Below are 16,046 nucleotides of genomic sequence, written 5' to 3'. Positions count from 1 at the left end.
AGTGCATTAACGACAAACTTCTCCGAATCTTCTTGAAAGGATCTAGAACCTCGAGTTCCTTTTCATTGCAAACGTTGGTGTTTTAAAGTTTGAGTAGTTTCCATGGCTCCAAGGTGAACCACTTTGATAATAAGTTGGAACAATTTCCACAACTCTGGAATATGCACAAGTGAAAACTCTCTGATAATCAGATTGCTAGTGAACACTAAAAAATGTTTTTTTAAACCCTAATACTACAAAATATAATATTTAAGAACCAAAGGAAAGAGACGATTTGACCAACTCTACTAAGAAATTATATTTAAAATAATAATTAAAATTTATTATATTAAATTATTAGGGATGATTCTGCCTACATTATCTGCGACACAAAATTAAAGCTACAAAAATCTAAAGAGATCCTTTTGAGTGGATGGAACCGCCTCTAATTTACTTTTACACACCCAAAAATTCAAAAGCTTCCTAGTTTAGTGCAAGGGTCAAAAACAAACAAATGACGAATGTATTTCCTTCCGTTTTTTATTTTAGGATGAGTTTTAATGGGATTCTAATAGTGTGTTTTCTTGTAGTGTGTGAATGTTTGTGTGCATTTTTAAATATCTATAATATTATAGTAATAGGTAATAATATCGTAATTTGGTTATGAGTAAATTATAATATATGGTGTGTATCATTAAATTAAGAGTTAAATATGTTTTTTATTATTTAATATTAAATAAAAATTAGAATTAGTCTTTCTTCAAAATTTTGACTCAATTCAGACCTCCAACTTTATAGATGTGTAGATTTAGTCATTTTAGCCAAATTTTATTAAGTTTATTTGATGTTTCAAATGTGTTTCAATATAGTATTTGAGTTGTTTATACCGGTTGACACATTTTCAATTTAAGATAGTTTTTAGCTAACATTGAATTGAAAATGTGTCAAATGGTGTAAACAACTCAAATACTATCATGAAACGTATTTAAAACGTTAAATAAACTTAATAAAATTTGGTTAAAATGACTAAATCGATATATCTCTAAAGTTGGAGGATTAAATTGAGTTAAAGTTTCGAAGATGGACTAATTTTAATTTTCACATAAATTTAAATGACCAAAAACATATTTAACCCTTAAATTAAATACTCATAATTGAGTCCAAATTAATTTTTCAGACCAAATAACATATCGAATATATTATGTGATAAAAATATTCGATGTTATTTTTTTATAAGCTGTCAAAGATAAACAACCGGCCGAACATATGATATACCTATAAAAAAATTCTACTTACTACATTGTTTCTTGATTAATTCTTACAAACATAATAAATATATGATTCTTGATGTATGAATCCAAATTTCCTAATTAGAGACCAATTATTTTAATAGTCAAAACCCGGTAGCTAATGTTAGTGACCAATTTAAAAACTAATACATAATTGAAACTATTTTAATTATCAATTTAGAGACCAATTATAATTTTTTGGAACTATTTTACTTCTCAATTTGATCACTATATAGTAACTAATTGTTTTTCATCACTAACATTGATCACTATTCAAAGATTTTATTGTAGTGTACTACAATTTCATAAATAATACTTCATTGATACGTATCGTTAAAGTATCCTAAAGTATCGAACACGATATGTGTCGGACATGGATACGTGATTTAAGTTGAAGTATCGGTGCATCATAGGTCTTTATTATATTATAATAAAAATGTAAAATGCCAAGAAAGCAAGCATCACATGTTTATTATATATAATATTTATATTACCTTTTTATTATATATATTATAAAAAATAATGAATAAGTAAGAAAATTATTAGAAAGAAAAATACAAATTTTAATAGCTATAAAACTATGAACACATAAAATTATATATAATTTTGTACTAAATAAAATATTTTTTAAATATTTTTGTACCTATTTTAAATTACAAAAGGTAACTATAAATTATAAAGGTGGAAAAATGTGAGTTAGCTAGATTTGATGAACTCATTAACTGATTTATAGAAGTGTTAATTTGGCCCAGCTGATAGGACTTAGCTCTGGCCCATGTGGGCTAGGGTAAAAAAAGCCCACATTGAAAAAAAACTCACTCAAAGAAGCCCACAGGGCAAAAAACTCCACAAAAGTCATGTGGGTCAAGGCCAACCCATGGGCTTTCTTCTTCAACATGAAAAATCCATTATTAAACTTTTCAGTGACCTAGCCATGCCTGATGACCCGTATTGGACTAGCGGGCCTAACAACCCATATGGGTCGGGCGGGCTCGACGACTCAGATAAGCCCAACGATTTGGACGGGCTTGACGATTGAGACTATATCGACGACCCAGATGACCTAGAAGGGCTCGACGATTCAGACAACCCAATAACCCATACGGGCCCAATGACCTAGACAACCCGAACGAGCTCGACGACCAGAACGACCCAAACAACCTTGACAACTCAGATGACCCATACGTGCTTGATGACTAGAACGGGCCTGACGACACAAACGAATCCGATAAGACAAATGGTCTCGTTGAGACTTTATTGAGTTTTGGTTCATTTTGCACGACAACCTAACCGTGCCTAAACGGGGCCGACGACCCAAATGACCCAGACAGTTCTGACGAGCCAAATGGGCCTAACGAGCTAAACGAGCCCTTTGAGACGGACGTGCTTGACTATCCAGACATGCCCGACGACCCGAATGACATGGTTAGTCCCGACAAGCTGGTCCAATCTTACGACCTGGACGACTTGAACGAACCTGATGATCAGACTTGCTCCAAGATCTAGATCGGCCCAATAATTTGGACGAAGCGACAACCTAGGCGGGCCCGAGGAAAAGGATGTTTCAACAAGCCAGATAGGGTCTCCGTCATTGACGAGCATGACGACCTAAATGGCTTGACGATCTGGATGGGACGATGACTTAGACAACCTAAAAATCAGGGTTGACAACACGAGCCGAATCGGTCGTCTGATCGTTTGCGTCGTTAGGCCTGATCGAATCATCGGGCTTGTTCTTGTCGTCATACCTGTTCGGGTCATCGGGGTCATCTAGTCGTCGGGCATGTCCGAATAGTCGGGTCTATTCGCATCGTCAAACTTGCCTAGGTCGTCGAACCCGTCCGGGTTGTCATTTTTGTCACGGCCTTCGGGTCTATTAGACTCGTTCTAGTCGGCAAGCTCGTCCGAATCATTCGGTTGGTCCTGGTCGTCATGCCTGTCTAGGTTGTTTGACCCATCTAAGTCGTTTGACTCGTCTTGGTTGTTGTGTCCGTCCGGATTGTCGTGCTTGTCCTAATCATCAGGCCCGTTTGGATCATCCGACCCATCCCGATTGTTGTGCTTGTCCGTATCGTCGGGTCGCCCAAATCATCAGCCCTAACCACCTTAGCCTTGGGCCTATCCCACTAGAGGGGGGGCTTTAGGAGCTGAGGCTTTTGTTTGGCTCCCTCATTTGGGCACCTCGTAGATTCAAGCTTAATGAAGAGTGGGCCAGGGCTAATCCATGGGCTAGGGGCCAAATTGACACTACTGATTTAAAATTTCTAAGGTCTTTGACAAAATTGTGGTGAAATGAAAGAGAATATGAAATTTAGATCTTGAGGGTTTGATGATTACTGAATAGGAGAGGAAGGAAAAAAAAAGAATAAATGGATTTTGTTAGAGGGGTTACTATGTGAGGAAGGAAGAGGGTTGGGAAAGAAAGTTGCAAACCATATAAAAGGCAATGTGTGGATAGTGCAAAGTGACTTGTTGGAATTGGAAGAACATCAAACCTTCCTTAAACTTTTCCTATGTTTTTGTCCTGTTCTTTTTTTTTCTTTTTAGTTTCTAGATTTTCTTTTCTTTTGTTTTAATATTATAATAGTTAAATTTGATTATAATGTATTAAGATTAGTCGTGCGTTTATAACATTGGATATTCAATAAAAAAATAGGCTTAATTAGTCGGATGGTATCCATTTTCATTCGGATGTTTCAGTTTGGTCTTCGCTTTTAAAAAAGTTTCAATTGTGTCCCAACTTTTGAAAAAATTATTAATGCTGTTAACGGTGTGTCACGTGTTAGTCTTTGGATATTTTTTTTCATAATATTTTAAATTTTTTGAATTCTTTTTTGAAATTTTTTTTGGCCATGTGTTAGGTCCTTAATGTGACATGAAGCACTATCAGTGCCACGTGACAAGGTATTGCCACGTGTTAGTGTCACTACCAAGGGTCATTATCTTGATTTCAATTTAGTGCCCACATATGTCTATTTGTTTCAATTTAGTCCACACATATGTCTATTTGTTTTAATGTAGTCCCCACACTAGTGCATTGAAGAGTTTTTACATCATAGTATATGCCTCAGTTCCTGTGCACCCGCTGCATATAAACACGCGGTGGCATTTTTGTAATTAAAGTCAACTTTTATGCACCGGTTTCTATTCTAACCGAGGCATATAGCTTATAAAATTTTGACAATTCCCGCTTTCCCAGAATTTGAAATTTTTTACATGCTTTTATGCATCAGGTACCGCTGAACCGAGGCTTAATAGCTTTTATGCTTCAAGTGCTTTTTACCCGATGCAGTTAAATTGCAATTTTAATTTTTTTTATTTCACTGAAGGAATATGCCTCGGTTCTTTAATAACTGAGGCAGTAGATGACTTATGCATCGGTCCTCCTACCAACCGAGGCATATGAGCAAGCCAATATGCCTTAGTTTCAAATTAACCGAGGCAATATTGCTTCGTAGGGTTAAGAAAATCCAAATCTTTTCACACTGCAACAGCACACATTCTGCACTTTCACTATGCCAATATGCCTTAGTTTCGAATTAACCGAGGCAGTATTCGAGCGTCCCGCACACCTGGTCCACTCTTCCACTGCACCGTTGAGGAGGTTTCCAGTACCACTGCATCTTCTTCTTCTTCGACCAACCATCATCGGTGTTCCACTGTGGCGTTTGTTCCGCCTACACCATCGAGGGTCGCTGCACTGCCACTGCACCATTCCGTTCAGTCTGCCTACACCATTGCTGCATCGCACCGTCGAGGAGGTTATTCTGGTGCCGCTGCCATTGCCTCCGTTCAATCCCGCTCCTTTGTATGTTTATTTTTACGTTTTGGGTTGTTTTTGGATTCGCCTTGATTTAATTTTCTGCATTGTTTGTGTGTTCTTATATTTTAAATCTTGAATTTGAGATTATTAAGATATATGGTAGAAATTGGGTTTGTAGTTTGATGGAGATTGAGTTTGTAAATAATTTTTGGCTTGTGCACCGTTTCTACGAATTATGCAAGTGTGGGTACTGTGAGAAGTGTGTGTGTGTGTGTGTGTGTGTGTGTGTGTGTGTTGGGTTTGGGTTCCGTGAGTGATTATTTTAGTGAGGTGTGAGTGTTGGGTCGTGGGTGCAGTGAGATGAGAGTGTGAGTGATGCATTAAAGTGAGTGAAGTGAGGGTTTTGTGTGGGTTAGTGGGGTGTATAGTGTGGGTTCCGTGAGAGAGTGTGTGATTGTGAGAGAAGAGGAGTGTGTGATGGGTGGGTTACGTGAATGAGAAAAAGAGAGAGAGTGTAGTGTGAGTGAATGAAAAAAAGAGAGTGGTGCAGTGAGTAGGCCTTGGGAGAGAGAAGAGAAAGAGTGTAGTGTTGTGCGATGATGAGAATGAGTGTTGTGAAGTGAGAGAATTTTGTGTAGAAGTTAATAGTGTGTGTGTTTTATGATTGAGATGAGAGAGTGCTACATGAAACAAAAAAAAATGTGTGGGGTGTGGGTCCCATGTGTGTGAGAGAAAAGAAAGTGAGTGGGGTGTGGGTTTTATAATGATTTTTCTAATACCTAATATGCCTCGGTTGAACCAGAACCAAGGCAGTAAATCTAACTTTCTACTTTGGTTGGGCTAGACCCGAGGCAGTAACGATTCAAATATGCCTCGGGTTGACAACATATATCCTTTTTACCTCGGTAGTATATGCCTCGGGTGCGCACCCAAAGCCAAAAGTTGAAAATAACCGTTGTCGTTTTGCTTCCATGCACTGGTGCCACATATATCCTTTTGGTTTAATTTAGTCCCAATTTTTTTTTCCAAATAGAGAAATATTGTCTCTCTTAATACGAAATTTATTATTTATATAAATGTTATATTGATATTTGTTATTAAAGATGACTTACAAAATTAAATATTGATATTTATATTAAAATTTAGTTGCAAAAGTCATGAATAACAAAACATGGGTTAATAATTAAAAAATATATAATATGTTATAACGTGATTTTCAAAATAGAGCACTATTGTCTCTTTCTTAAATTTGAAATTTGAGACCAAACTTATTATTACTTATTACTTACACGTGATAGAAAAAACTTATCACATCTGCCACTTGGCAAAAACAATTTTTTTTTAAAAAATAAAAATTAAAAAAATCTAGAGACCAACACGTGGCACGCCTTTAACGACATTAATATTTTTTTTCTTCTGAAAATGATTTAATTTAGGCACTTTTTCAAAAGTTGGAACATAATTGAAACTTTTTTAAAAACAGGGACCAAACTGAAACATTCAAACGAAAATGGGTACCACCCGACTAATTAAACCAAAGAAATAAAAATTGTTGTGACAACGAACAATTTTTTTACTAACTTTATTATTGGATAAAATAAACATATAATGAAAGATATTTTATGTGATAAAAAAGATTAAATTATGCTTTCCACTACAAGTTTGGCATCATTGTTACAATCAATCACTGTGTTTCTAAGATTTAAATTATTTTTTGCCTCGACTCATATGAGGTATTGTCCGGTTTGGAGTCTGTACTCCATTATGGTTTTGTCCTTAAAAAGTGTCTCAGAGGGTGAAAGGAGAAAAAGTATTTAAATCGTCTTTGGCCTCGACTCCTAAGTGATGTGGACAGTGACGAAACTTGGACAAAAAGTTCAGGGGTGCCAAATTAGATTTTTAATATATAAATTATCTTTTCTAATTAAATAAAAAAACTTTTAATTTCCTTTACTTAGACTAATTAATTTTATAAAGTGGAGTTCGTAATGCAGCCCAAACTACATCCATAAAATTGTACAAATTTTACCATATTCAAAGGAAAACACAAAATCCCTAACCTTGTGCTTGGATGAGGCATTTTAATAATTTCAAGAAATTGAAATACCTATTAATTGAATTACTTGCAATGAATTCTCTTCATTTCTTAAATAATTAGTTTGGATGAAAAAATTGAAATATTTTAAATTTCAATTTTCTTGCTTGGATAAAACAATTTAATTTCTTTTATTGCCAACTCAACTCTACATTTGACTATAACTTAACTTAGCTTGACCTTCAATTCGGTACGACTCGTTTTTACTTTTGGTTCAAGTTGACTTTCGGCCCACCTTAACCTTCGGCCCGAGCCTATCCGGCTCGACCTTCGGCCAGGCCCAGATCGGCCTAACTTGGCTTGATCATCGGCCCAACCTAGACCAACCCAGCTTGACCTTTGACCTGAATCAGGTTGGTCTGGCTCGACTTTACCTGAGTCGGCCTTCTCGACCTTCAGCCCGACTCGACTTGGCTTGGCTCGACCTTCTGCCTGGATCGATTCGACTTTTTGAACCTGTAGACTTTTTTTACCTAACCAATGAGCAATTTAACAACTTGGAGAATTTCAATTTCCTTATTTTTTAAGTGAATAACAAATTCTACTATTTTAGTTATTTGAAACACTTTCTTAAAACTTCTCAATTTCAATTTTCTTTTAATTTTGTCATCTAAAAATATCATTTTCCTTTATTTTAGTGTCTTTGGATGAGGCAATTTAAGATGGTAATTCATTTATTTGAATAATTTGAAATTTATTCAAGGAAAATGACATCTTTGGATGAGGAAATTAAAAGAAAATTGAAATTAAGAAATTTTAATAAGGCATTTCAAATAACTAAAATAATATAATTTGAAATTCCATCAGAAAAGAAGGAAATTGAAATTTTCCAAGTTGTGGAATTGTTCATTGGTTAGGACATAAAATGTTCATAGGACCAAAAATTCAAGTCGGGTCAGATAGAAGGTTGAGACGAATTGGTTTGGGCCAAAGGACAAGACGAGTCATCCTAGGTTGAAGGTCAAGCTGAACCAAAGGTCGAGTTAGACCGACCCGGACCAAAGGTTGAGTCGGGTTTGAAATCACTCATCCAAACACCAAGTGAAAGAATTTCAAATTCTCTAAATAAATGAATTACTCTCTTAAATTGTCTCATCCAAACACACCATAAATTTCATAATTTAGAGATATACTAATTTGGGGAAAATATAATTAAGGATCATGTCAATTTCACAAAAGAATCCCTAAAGTCATAATTAGGGTTCATACTAATTGGTGAAAACTTAATTTGAGAGAAACATCTTAATAGAATAATCATAAATCTGTCATACATAAATTCTAATATGATACTAACCTTTCTTTCTACTGGGAAAGAAAGAAACTTATCATTAGGGACATAATCTTCATCCCTCTTATTAACCAACATCCATCAAGTTATTTTCTTTTTATAAAATAAAGATATATAAATAAATAATATATATAATTAAAACGGTAAAATTGGAAGGAAATTTCTTAAACTTAATATAAATAATATATAAATATAATTTAAAAATATATATAAATTTGTAGAAAAAATAAAATTAAAAGTTTTCGGGGGATTCGTGGCCACTACAAGAATATTTAATTTAAAAATTATAAATACATTTGACGGAAAAAAAAAGTTTTTATTGTAGTTAAACAGATTTAACATAAATAAAAAAGCAAGTACTTAATAAAATAATACTATATATATATATATATATATATATATATAAAAATTATTTGGTCAGCTAATGAAAAATTCATTTGATTCACAATTAGGAGTCTTTTAATTTAATGTACACAACATATATTACATTTTTCTTATAAGAAAATATTAAAAATATGTGCATATAGGAGTGACAACATATGTGTTTATGTAGTATATATAATAGGTATTGTTAATAATATAATTTGAAAGCTGATTAAGGTTGATATATAACTTTATTAACATATTTAAAATATCACGACGAACATGAAACAATTAATATATCATTTTTAAAGGAAATTAAAGTAGGTGAGAAAAGAGAAGATAGTAAAGAAATATGAATTTATGGATATTATTTGAAATAGTTCCAATTTTGATGGAAAAATTTAGCATTAATCGAGTGTGGATAATACTCGATTTAATGGAGTATAAGAATGAGGATTATAATCATTACAATACTCATCCTTATCCATATATTTATTCTCATTTTAAATTACTAAAACACCTACGATTGAAACAAAATTGAACACCCATGATTTTCAATAAATGCTAAAAACAATAAAGCATAAAATATGGTCATGCCTTGTCAGTAAGACTAAGTGTTTGTTCAATAATAGATAATCTAAGATGCAAGTGTTCTGTCTATTAGATGGGACACCACTATGTAGTCTGATAAGCAATGTGTTTGCTTAAATGATATACACATAATCTTAAGCTAATTTAGTACTTCGTGAATATTTGTATACTTATTCTATGTTGTAGGGAATGTCCCTTTTCTACATCTAACCAAGATCTAAAAAACCATATGTCATTTAATGATCTCTTAGAGAGTGAGCTAAAATTATTTGCCTCAACAACTTCCAAGTGCTTGCTTTGCCAAGTCTAGAAAGGTATATATGCTTTATACGACTTTGTGTTTTACATAAGTTTCAAGTAAAAACACTTTGTCTAAGGATAGATAAGTACATCCAAGTACTACGATGTTGCATAAAGAAGAAAACAATATTTAATGCATGAATAAATCACATTTAATGCATATTCTATGTCTAATTTTTCATATGCACAAAGTGAGTTTAAAGTTACACAATAGTTAGAAAAGGAATTGCAATGGTTCTTTTCTTTAACACCTTTATAAAAATATCTTTTGCAAGTGCTGAAATGCTGTCAAAATATTTTATGTGCCTTAAATAACTTCGTAAGAACATTGTCATCTTCATCTAAAAAACTATAAGAGGGTGTTTAACCTTGTAAATGTCAAAACACACAACCTCTCTTTAGTGAGCAACCTTATGATCTTTTTATCACATCTTAGACAATTTCTTTGTCTTAGCTTTAGTGTTAAAGAATACTTATCAAGTTAGCAAAGAATGGTCACAAATCAAAATAATACTCATTTGTATCTTCTAGTATTAGTTTGTTTAATGGAACTCAATTAGTTAACTAAAAATTATACGTAGTTTGCATTATCAGACAAACTACTATAAAAACATTTTAATTAAAGAATTTCACTCTCCCTTGTCCTAGTTACATTTCATGTTAATGAACTTACACTAACTCTTAGAAGGTGAAGTTTTTTAATTTAGTTTGTGAAAATGTTTATCAGTTTGCTTGACTTTGCATAAACCTATAGTTTGACTAAACATCTTTAGACTATACTTACAAAAATTGTTAAGGTTTTTAAAACACAATTCAACCGTCCCTTATTCTATTTGACTACCTATAACTTATTAGGTAATGTAAAAAACTTATATTTACTATTTTAACTAGTCTTTAATTTCATAGCTATTATTTTTTCTTTCACTACACAATTCCTTTTATTACTTTTTTCAACGTTTGACTAATTTGAGATTTACAAAGTTCACTCACATCTCCAAGATCTTTTATCTCTTATCATAATTTTAGTTACACATTTTTTTCCGTTGTATAATTTCATTCAGATGGTATATTCCATTTCATGAAATTGAAACATCAATTTCATTTAATAAAAAGAACTTCGTAGGATGCACATTTGATTGTTTTTAGTTCTTTTTAATATTTTATTTGTTTCAATAATGATGTTTGATTTTCTATTTGAACTATCCGATGGCATAACTCTTAATTTACTTATCAACACTAAAATCTTATCTTCTTTATTTTCTTTTACCTTTACTTTCGTTTCAATTTTTGTGAATTTTTTTATTCTCTCTTAATTGTTTGTTTGGTATCCACCAAATTCATTCATATTTCTAATGTATTTTTTTTCTCTCATGACAACCTTAATTACACTTTTATTGTGTGTGTGATGAGATTACATTTCAAGAAATGCAATCTCAATTTCAAATTGAATCAACATATTTGATTATTTTTATACCTTTATATAATTATTTTACATTTGTTCACTTGTTATTTAATATTTTGATTTGATATTTACACAATTATAATTACTTTCTTGATATTTAAAATCAAAGAAAATAAAACGACGTGTATAACTTTAACATTATATATTGATATTATCATGTTTATTGTGATTTTTGTTTCTTTATAAAAAATTATATAAGTAATATTTGGAACCACAAGAGAAACGAGTACGAACACGAGTAATGAAAATGTGAATGAGACAAAAGTTTCAAATCCAGTAGATTCAAGGCAAGAATAAAAATGAATTTTTAATTTAAGGATGCACATTATTAAAGGATATATAAGGTTGATGGATAATTCTTTTATGAAACTTATGAAGAATGATGTGCACGACCTTTTGGTTCTAAAATCTTTTTACACAACCACTAAAGTGAGGAGAAAATTATTCTCATATATTCTCATATACAAGTCCTTTGGTAGTTCTTCGATGTTGGTTGGATTAAGGTGAACATTGACCTCAAATTTTGTAGAAGTCTTAGTCTTGAAACTTGTGTTAGCTTTTTTAGAGATAGTATGAGTGGATTTATGGATAATTTTTCTACTTTTTTGACAGTGTTTAATTTTTTATATGATGAAATTACGAGAGTTATTCTTGTTATTTAATTTTTTATATGATGAAATTAGGAGAGTTATTCTTGTTATTAAACATTCTCAAGAGATTGACTTTAGATGTATTTAGTGAAAATTGATTGTGTAAGGTCTTTTCTCATTCTCAAATTGTTTTAGTTTCTTAGAAAAATACAAACAAACTGTTTGAAGATATTTGAAGATATGTAAAAGAATGGAATTTAAACGTTCTGATACTTTTAGAAAAGAAAATCATTGTGCGGAGAAGCTGACTTATTTACGGTTGCTCTTAGATTTTTTTTTTTTTCAAAAAACTTTACATGTGGAGAAGCTGACTTATTTACGGTTGCTCTTAGATTTTTTTTTTCAAAAAACTTTACATGTGTTTAATTTCTTTTAAAAGAAGTTTGTTATGTATTTTTTATACATGGGTTTGGTTTGATTCCACATATTTTCTGTTATTATTATTTTCATAATATTTTTCATGTGATAGCAAATTATTACTGTGTTTTAAGATGTTAATGTATCTAAAATGTCATATTACATGATAGTTAATACAACTTTAATTAATATATATATATATATATATATATATATTATTTATTTATTTGACTATGGGAATTCTCACATTAAATATGTTCGATGTATTTCAGGATCTTGCTTGCTTTTATCATGAATAAGTCTTACCACTAGAATGACTTTAAAAAGTATAGACAAATTTTTGTTTTTCAATATTGTTTTATCTTATTATTTATAAAATAAGTTTATTCTTAATTTAAAAAGTAGACTTGTGTATTTTACGAAATAAAAATATTAAATAAATGTAACTGATACTTTTTTACCTTATGAAATTAGGTCATTTTGCTTATTTTTGGGTACAGAAATAACATGTGTATATAACTCTAATTTATTGAAAGTTATAGCATGATAGGATATTTTTTATATACTAATTTTTATTATTTGTTCACGATATTTTTAATTAAAATTATTCTTTAGAATTTTGTCCTAAAATGAATTAAATAAAGAATATATTTCTATAAAAAATCAAAATAGTTAAAACATTATTTATTTTTTAAAAAAGGGTGTGGAATTGACATAATAAAGCAATCACAAAGATAAAAGAAACATTTAATTTGAAAAAAAAAATTATATTAAATAGTAAATGATCTTTATGATATATCATTTTCTATCCTCATAAAATATTTGTTTTGTCTTCACTATCTGGTATAATATAAAAATACTGTGCCCTATTTTACTACAATCCCTGCAGTGGTCGCACCTCCAAACCAGTTTCAGGTTCTATTTTCCTACTGCTAAAAGGAAGCATCACACAATGTTTGTTTCCTTCACAACAACACTTTTAATATGAAATATGATTATAAAGATCATGAAGACCTATTATACAACGTTATGTTGATGCAGTACAACTTATTATAAGGTGTTACTGCTTTCATGTGTAACTGCTCAAGAATCAATCTTAGTCCAAGCATTCATATATAGATATGTGTGAATCTTCATTCAAATCTCAAAATCCACATAGCTTTACAAACAATAAATCATCTGAACTCAATTTATTATGACATGTGTGATCAACGATTATTTGAATCATGTTTACAACAATCTCAAAAGTGTGATTATTGCTGTGGCAATGGAATAGGAGGTGGCACTGGATTTGGAGTCTGGGGAGGTAGAACTGGAGCTGGGGTTGGAGTTTGGGGTGGTAGAAGTGGACTAGGAGGTGTTAGCCCTGGAGTTGGAGGTAGGAATGGGTTGGGTGGTAGGAGTGGGTTCGGAGGTAGGAATGGGTTGGGAGGTAGTAAGGGAAATGGAGGTAAGAGAGGAAATGGAGGTAAAAGAGGAAATGGAGGTAGGAGGGGAAAGGGAGGTAGTGGAGGAAATGGAGGTAGGAGGGGAAAGGGAGGTAGGGGAGGAAATGGTAATGGAGGGAAAAAGGTATCTACTGCTGCATTTTTATCTGATGGGTTTGAAACACTTTGCTTATGGTTGCAAAATCTTGGTTTTTTAGCAGGTTTGAATGAGAACAAGCCAGCTGAGAAAATGAGTTCTTCTTGCTTTCTTGTAATGAGTCTCACTGAAGAAGAGGTGGAAACTGAGGGCACATCACAATGTTTCTCACTGCTACAGATGAGTTTCACAGTGCATCCCTTGATTCTGTGTGCATGCTTCCACACTTTGAATGGTAGCTTCACCTTGAATTCACCATGTTTATCTGTCTCCACTTCTTCCTTGAACACTGAATGCCTAACTCTGCATTCCACACCAACTTTGGCACCTGCTCATGACAGAACAAAACATATCAGTCAAAAGATCAAACACCTTAAGGGTATGATATGATATGCATTAGTCAAAAGATCAAACACCTTGAGAGATATGATATGGTATATGTGAAACTGAAGCATGTTATCAATAAGAGAGTCAAAATGAACCTGAAATGAAGTGGGTTTTGGGGTTGACATCATGTTGAGAACATGTGTCACAGTAGACAGTGCCAACTACAACAGCAGAATGAGCCTTAGCCTCTGAAACAGTACCATAAGTGAGACTGAGAAACAGAACTACAAGAAACCAACACATTGTATAAGGTTAGTTGTTTCAGAAACTTTGTGTGAGTGAAGGCCTAAGGATGATGGTATATATAAGGATGCTCTCACACTATTTGGATATGAAACAGTGTGATTATTCTGAAAAGGAATTGTTGAAAATACCTAGCATACACTAAATTGGAAAAGTTTAACATATCAATACCATATATTAATTATAAATTATTATTATAATGAAAATACTAAGTATTAATGTATTGTTTTAAGAAAAGTTCATAGCATATATATTAAGTTTTAATTATATTTAATATTTAATATTTTGTAATATATGACATGGATATACTAATTTGTATATCATATTTTACATTTACATGATAAATTATTTAATGTAAATATTTATTAATTATTAGTTTTTGTATATTACAAATATCTTTTTGATTATTAATTTATGATTAACTTATTCAAAGAAAACCATAACTGTAGCATGCTAATCTCTAAAAAATATTAATTATAAATATATCCATACATCTTGTTAATCTATTCGTCAATGGATATATCAATTTATAAACATTAATAATTAAAAATATATTTGACTATAAAATTATATCCATACATTTTCATAAAAATGATAAGTCTAACACACATGAGTTTTATTGATGTATACACAATTATTGATTATAAATTATTAAATATTTTTTCTTGATAAAATATCAAATTTCCTTTTTGTTCTAATAAATACTTGAGGTGAATCCGTTTTTCCAGATTCAAAATTAAATCGATATTTAAATTTTTCACCCTGTTTTAGTCAATATATTAATTTAAAAATGACAATTACCTTTTTTTTAAACATAACAGAGGGTTGAGACCGAAACAATTATCATGGCAATACCATTAAGTTAAAAGTAAGTTTTCAGGGTTAAATTAGTAGTTTTTTTAATATTAGGATTAAAAGCATTGTTTTATTAGGTATAACTTCAATAACATATCCAAAACTTATTCCATCTTACTTTTTTTATTTTTAAAGTAAAATTTTAATGTGGAGAGCTAAATATTTCAAAACAGAAACAAAATGAAAATTTTGATATTCCATCTTAAGTTTTTATTTTTATAGTAAAATTTTAATGTGGAGATCTAAACTATTGAAAACAGAAACAATATGAAATCTTGATAAGAACAAAGAAGTTAATAGTAATTATTGAAAATTAAAAGAGTATGATAATTTATCATATTTAAGTCCTTACAAAATCATCATGATTTGTATCAATTAGATATAGAAAATTATTATACATGCACAAACACAAACACATTCACTCATTCATACTCATAAGCATTAATAAGCATGCATGCACATATCCACATACATATGGATCCACATTACTAGAATATTTATTAAGAAATACTGACATATGTTTTTTTCTTTAATTTGTATTAAACATTTTGATGCATATTTATGCACTCATTTATCTTTCAATGGATTTTTAGTTTTTTTCTTTAAAATATTATTTTAATTAGGATATTTTATAATTAAGTTTATTGAGCATGAGATACAAAAGCATGTTAAAAAAATTTTAGTTGCATAAATATTCTTTGGATATTTTGATATGTGCTAGTTAGGGGTGGCAAAACGGGCTGGGTCCAACGGGCCAACCCGTCAGCTTGTGCTAAAAGGAACGGGCTGGGTTGAAGATTTCAACCCGTCAGCCTGTTCTGGTCCGTCCCATCCAACCCG

General features: G+C 31.4%; 1 protein-coding gene across 1 annotated transcript; it reads right to left on the bottom strand.

Annotated features, from left to right (window-relative positions):
• Positions 1–13,390: 13,390 nt before the first annotated feature.
• Positions 13,391–14,351, bottom strand: LOC114180437 (homeobox protein ESX1-like). The gene is made up of 2 exons (XM_028066756.1): positions 14,204–14,351; positions 13,391–14,049 (listed from the first exon to the last, which is right to left on the bottom strand). Exons 1-2 carry the CDS (start codon positions 14,349–14,351, stop codon positions 13,391–13,393), a joined length of 807 nt encoding a protein of 268 aa, XP_027922557.1.
• Between the last annotated feature and the right edge of the window lie 1,695 nt (positions 14,352–16,046).

Source organism: Vigna unguiculata, chromosome 4 (genome assembly GCF_004118075.2).
Source record: "Vigna unguiculata cultivar IT97K-499-35 chromosome 4, ASM411807v1, whole genome shotgun sequence".
Lineage (NCBI taxonomy): Eukaryota > Viridiplantae > Streptophyta > Magnoliopsida > Fabales > Fabaceae > Vigna > Vigna unguiculata.
Note: the sequence above shows the minus strand (reverse complement) of the source record. Positions and strands in the feature narration are given on the sequence as shown.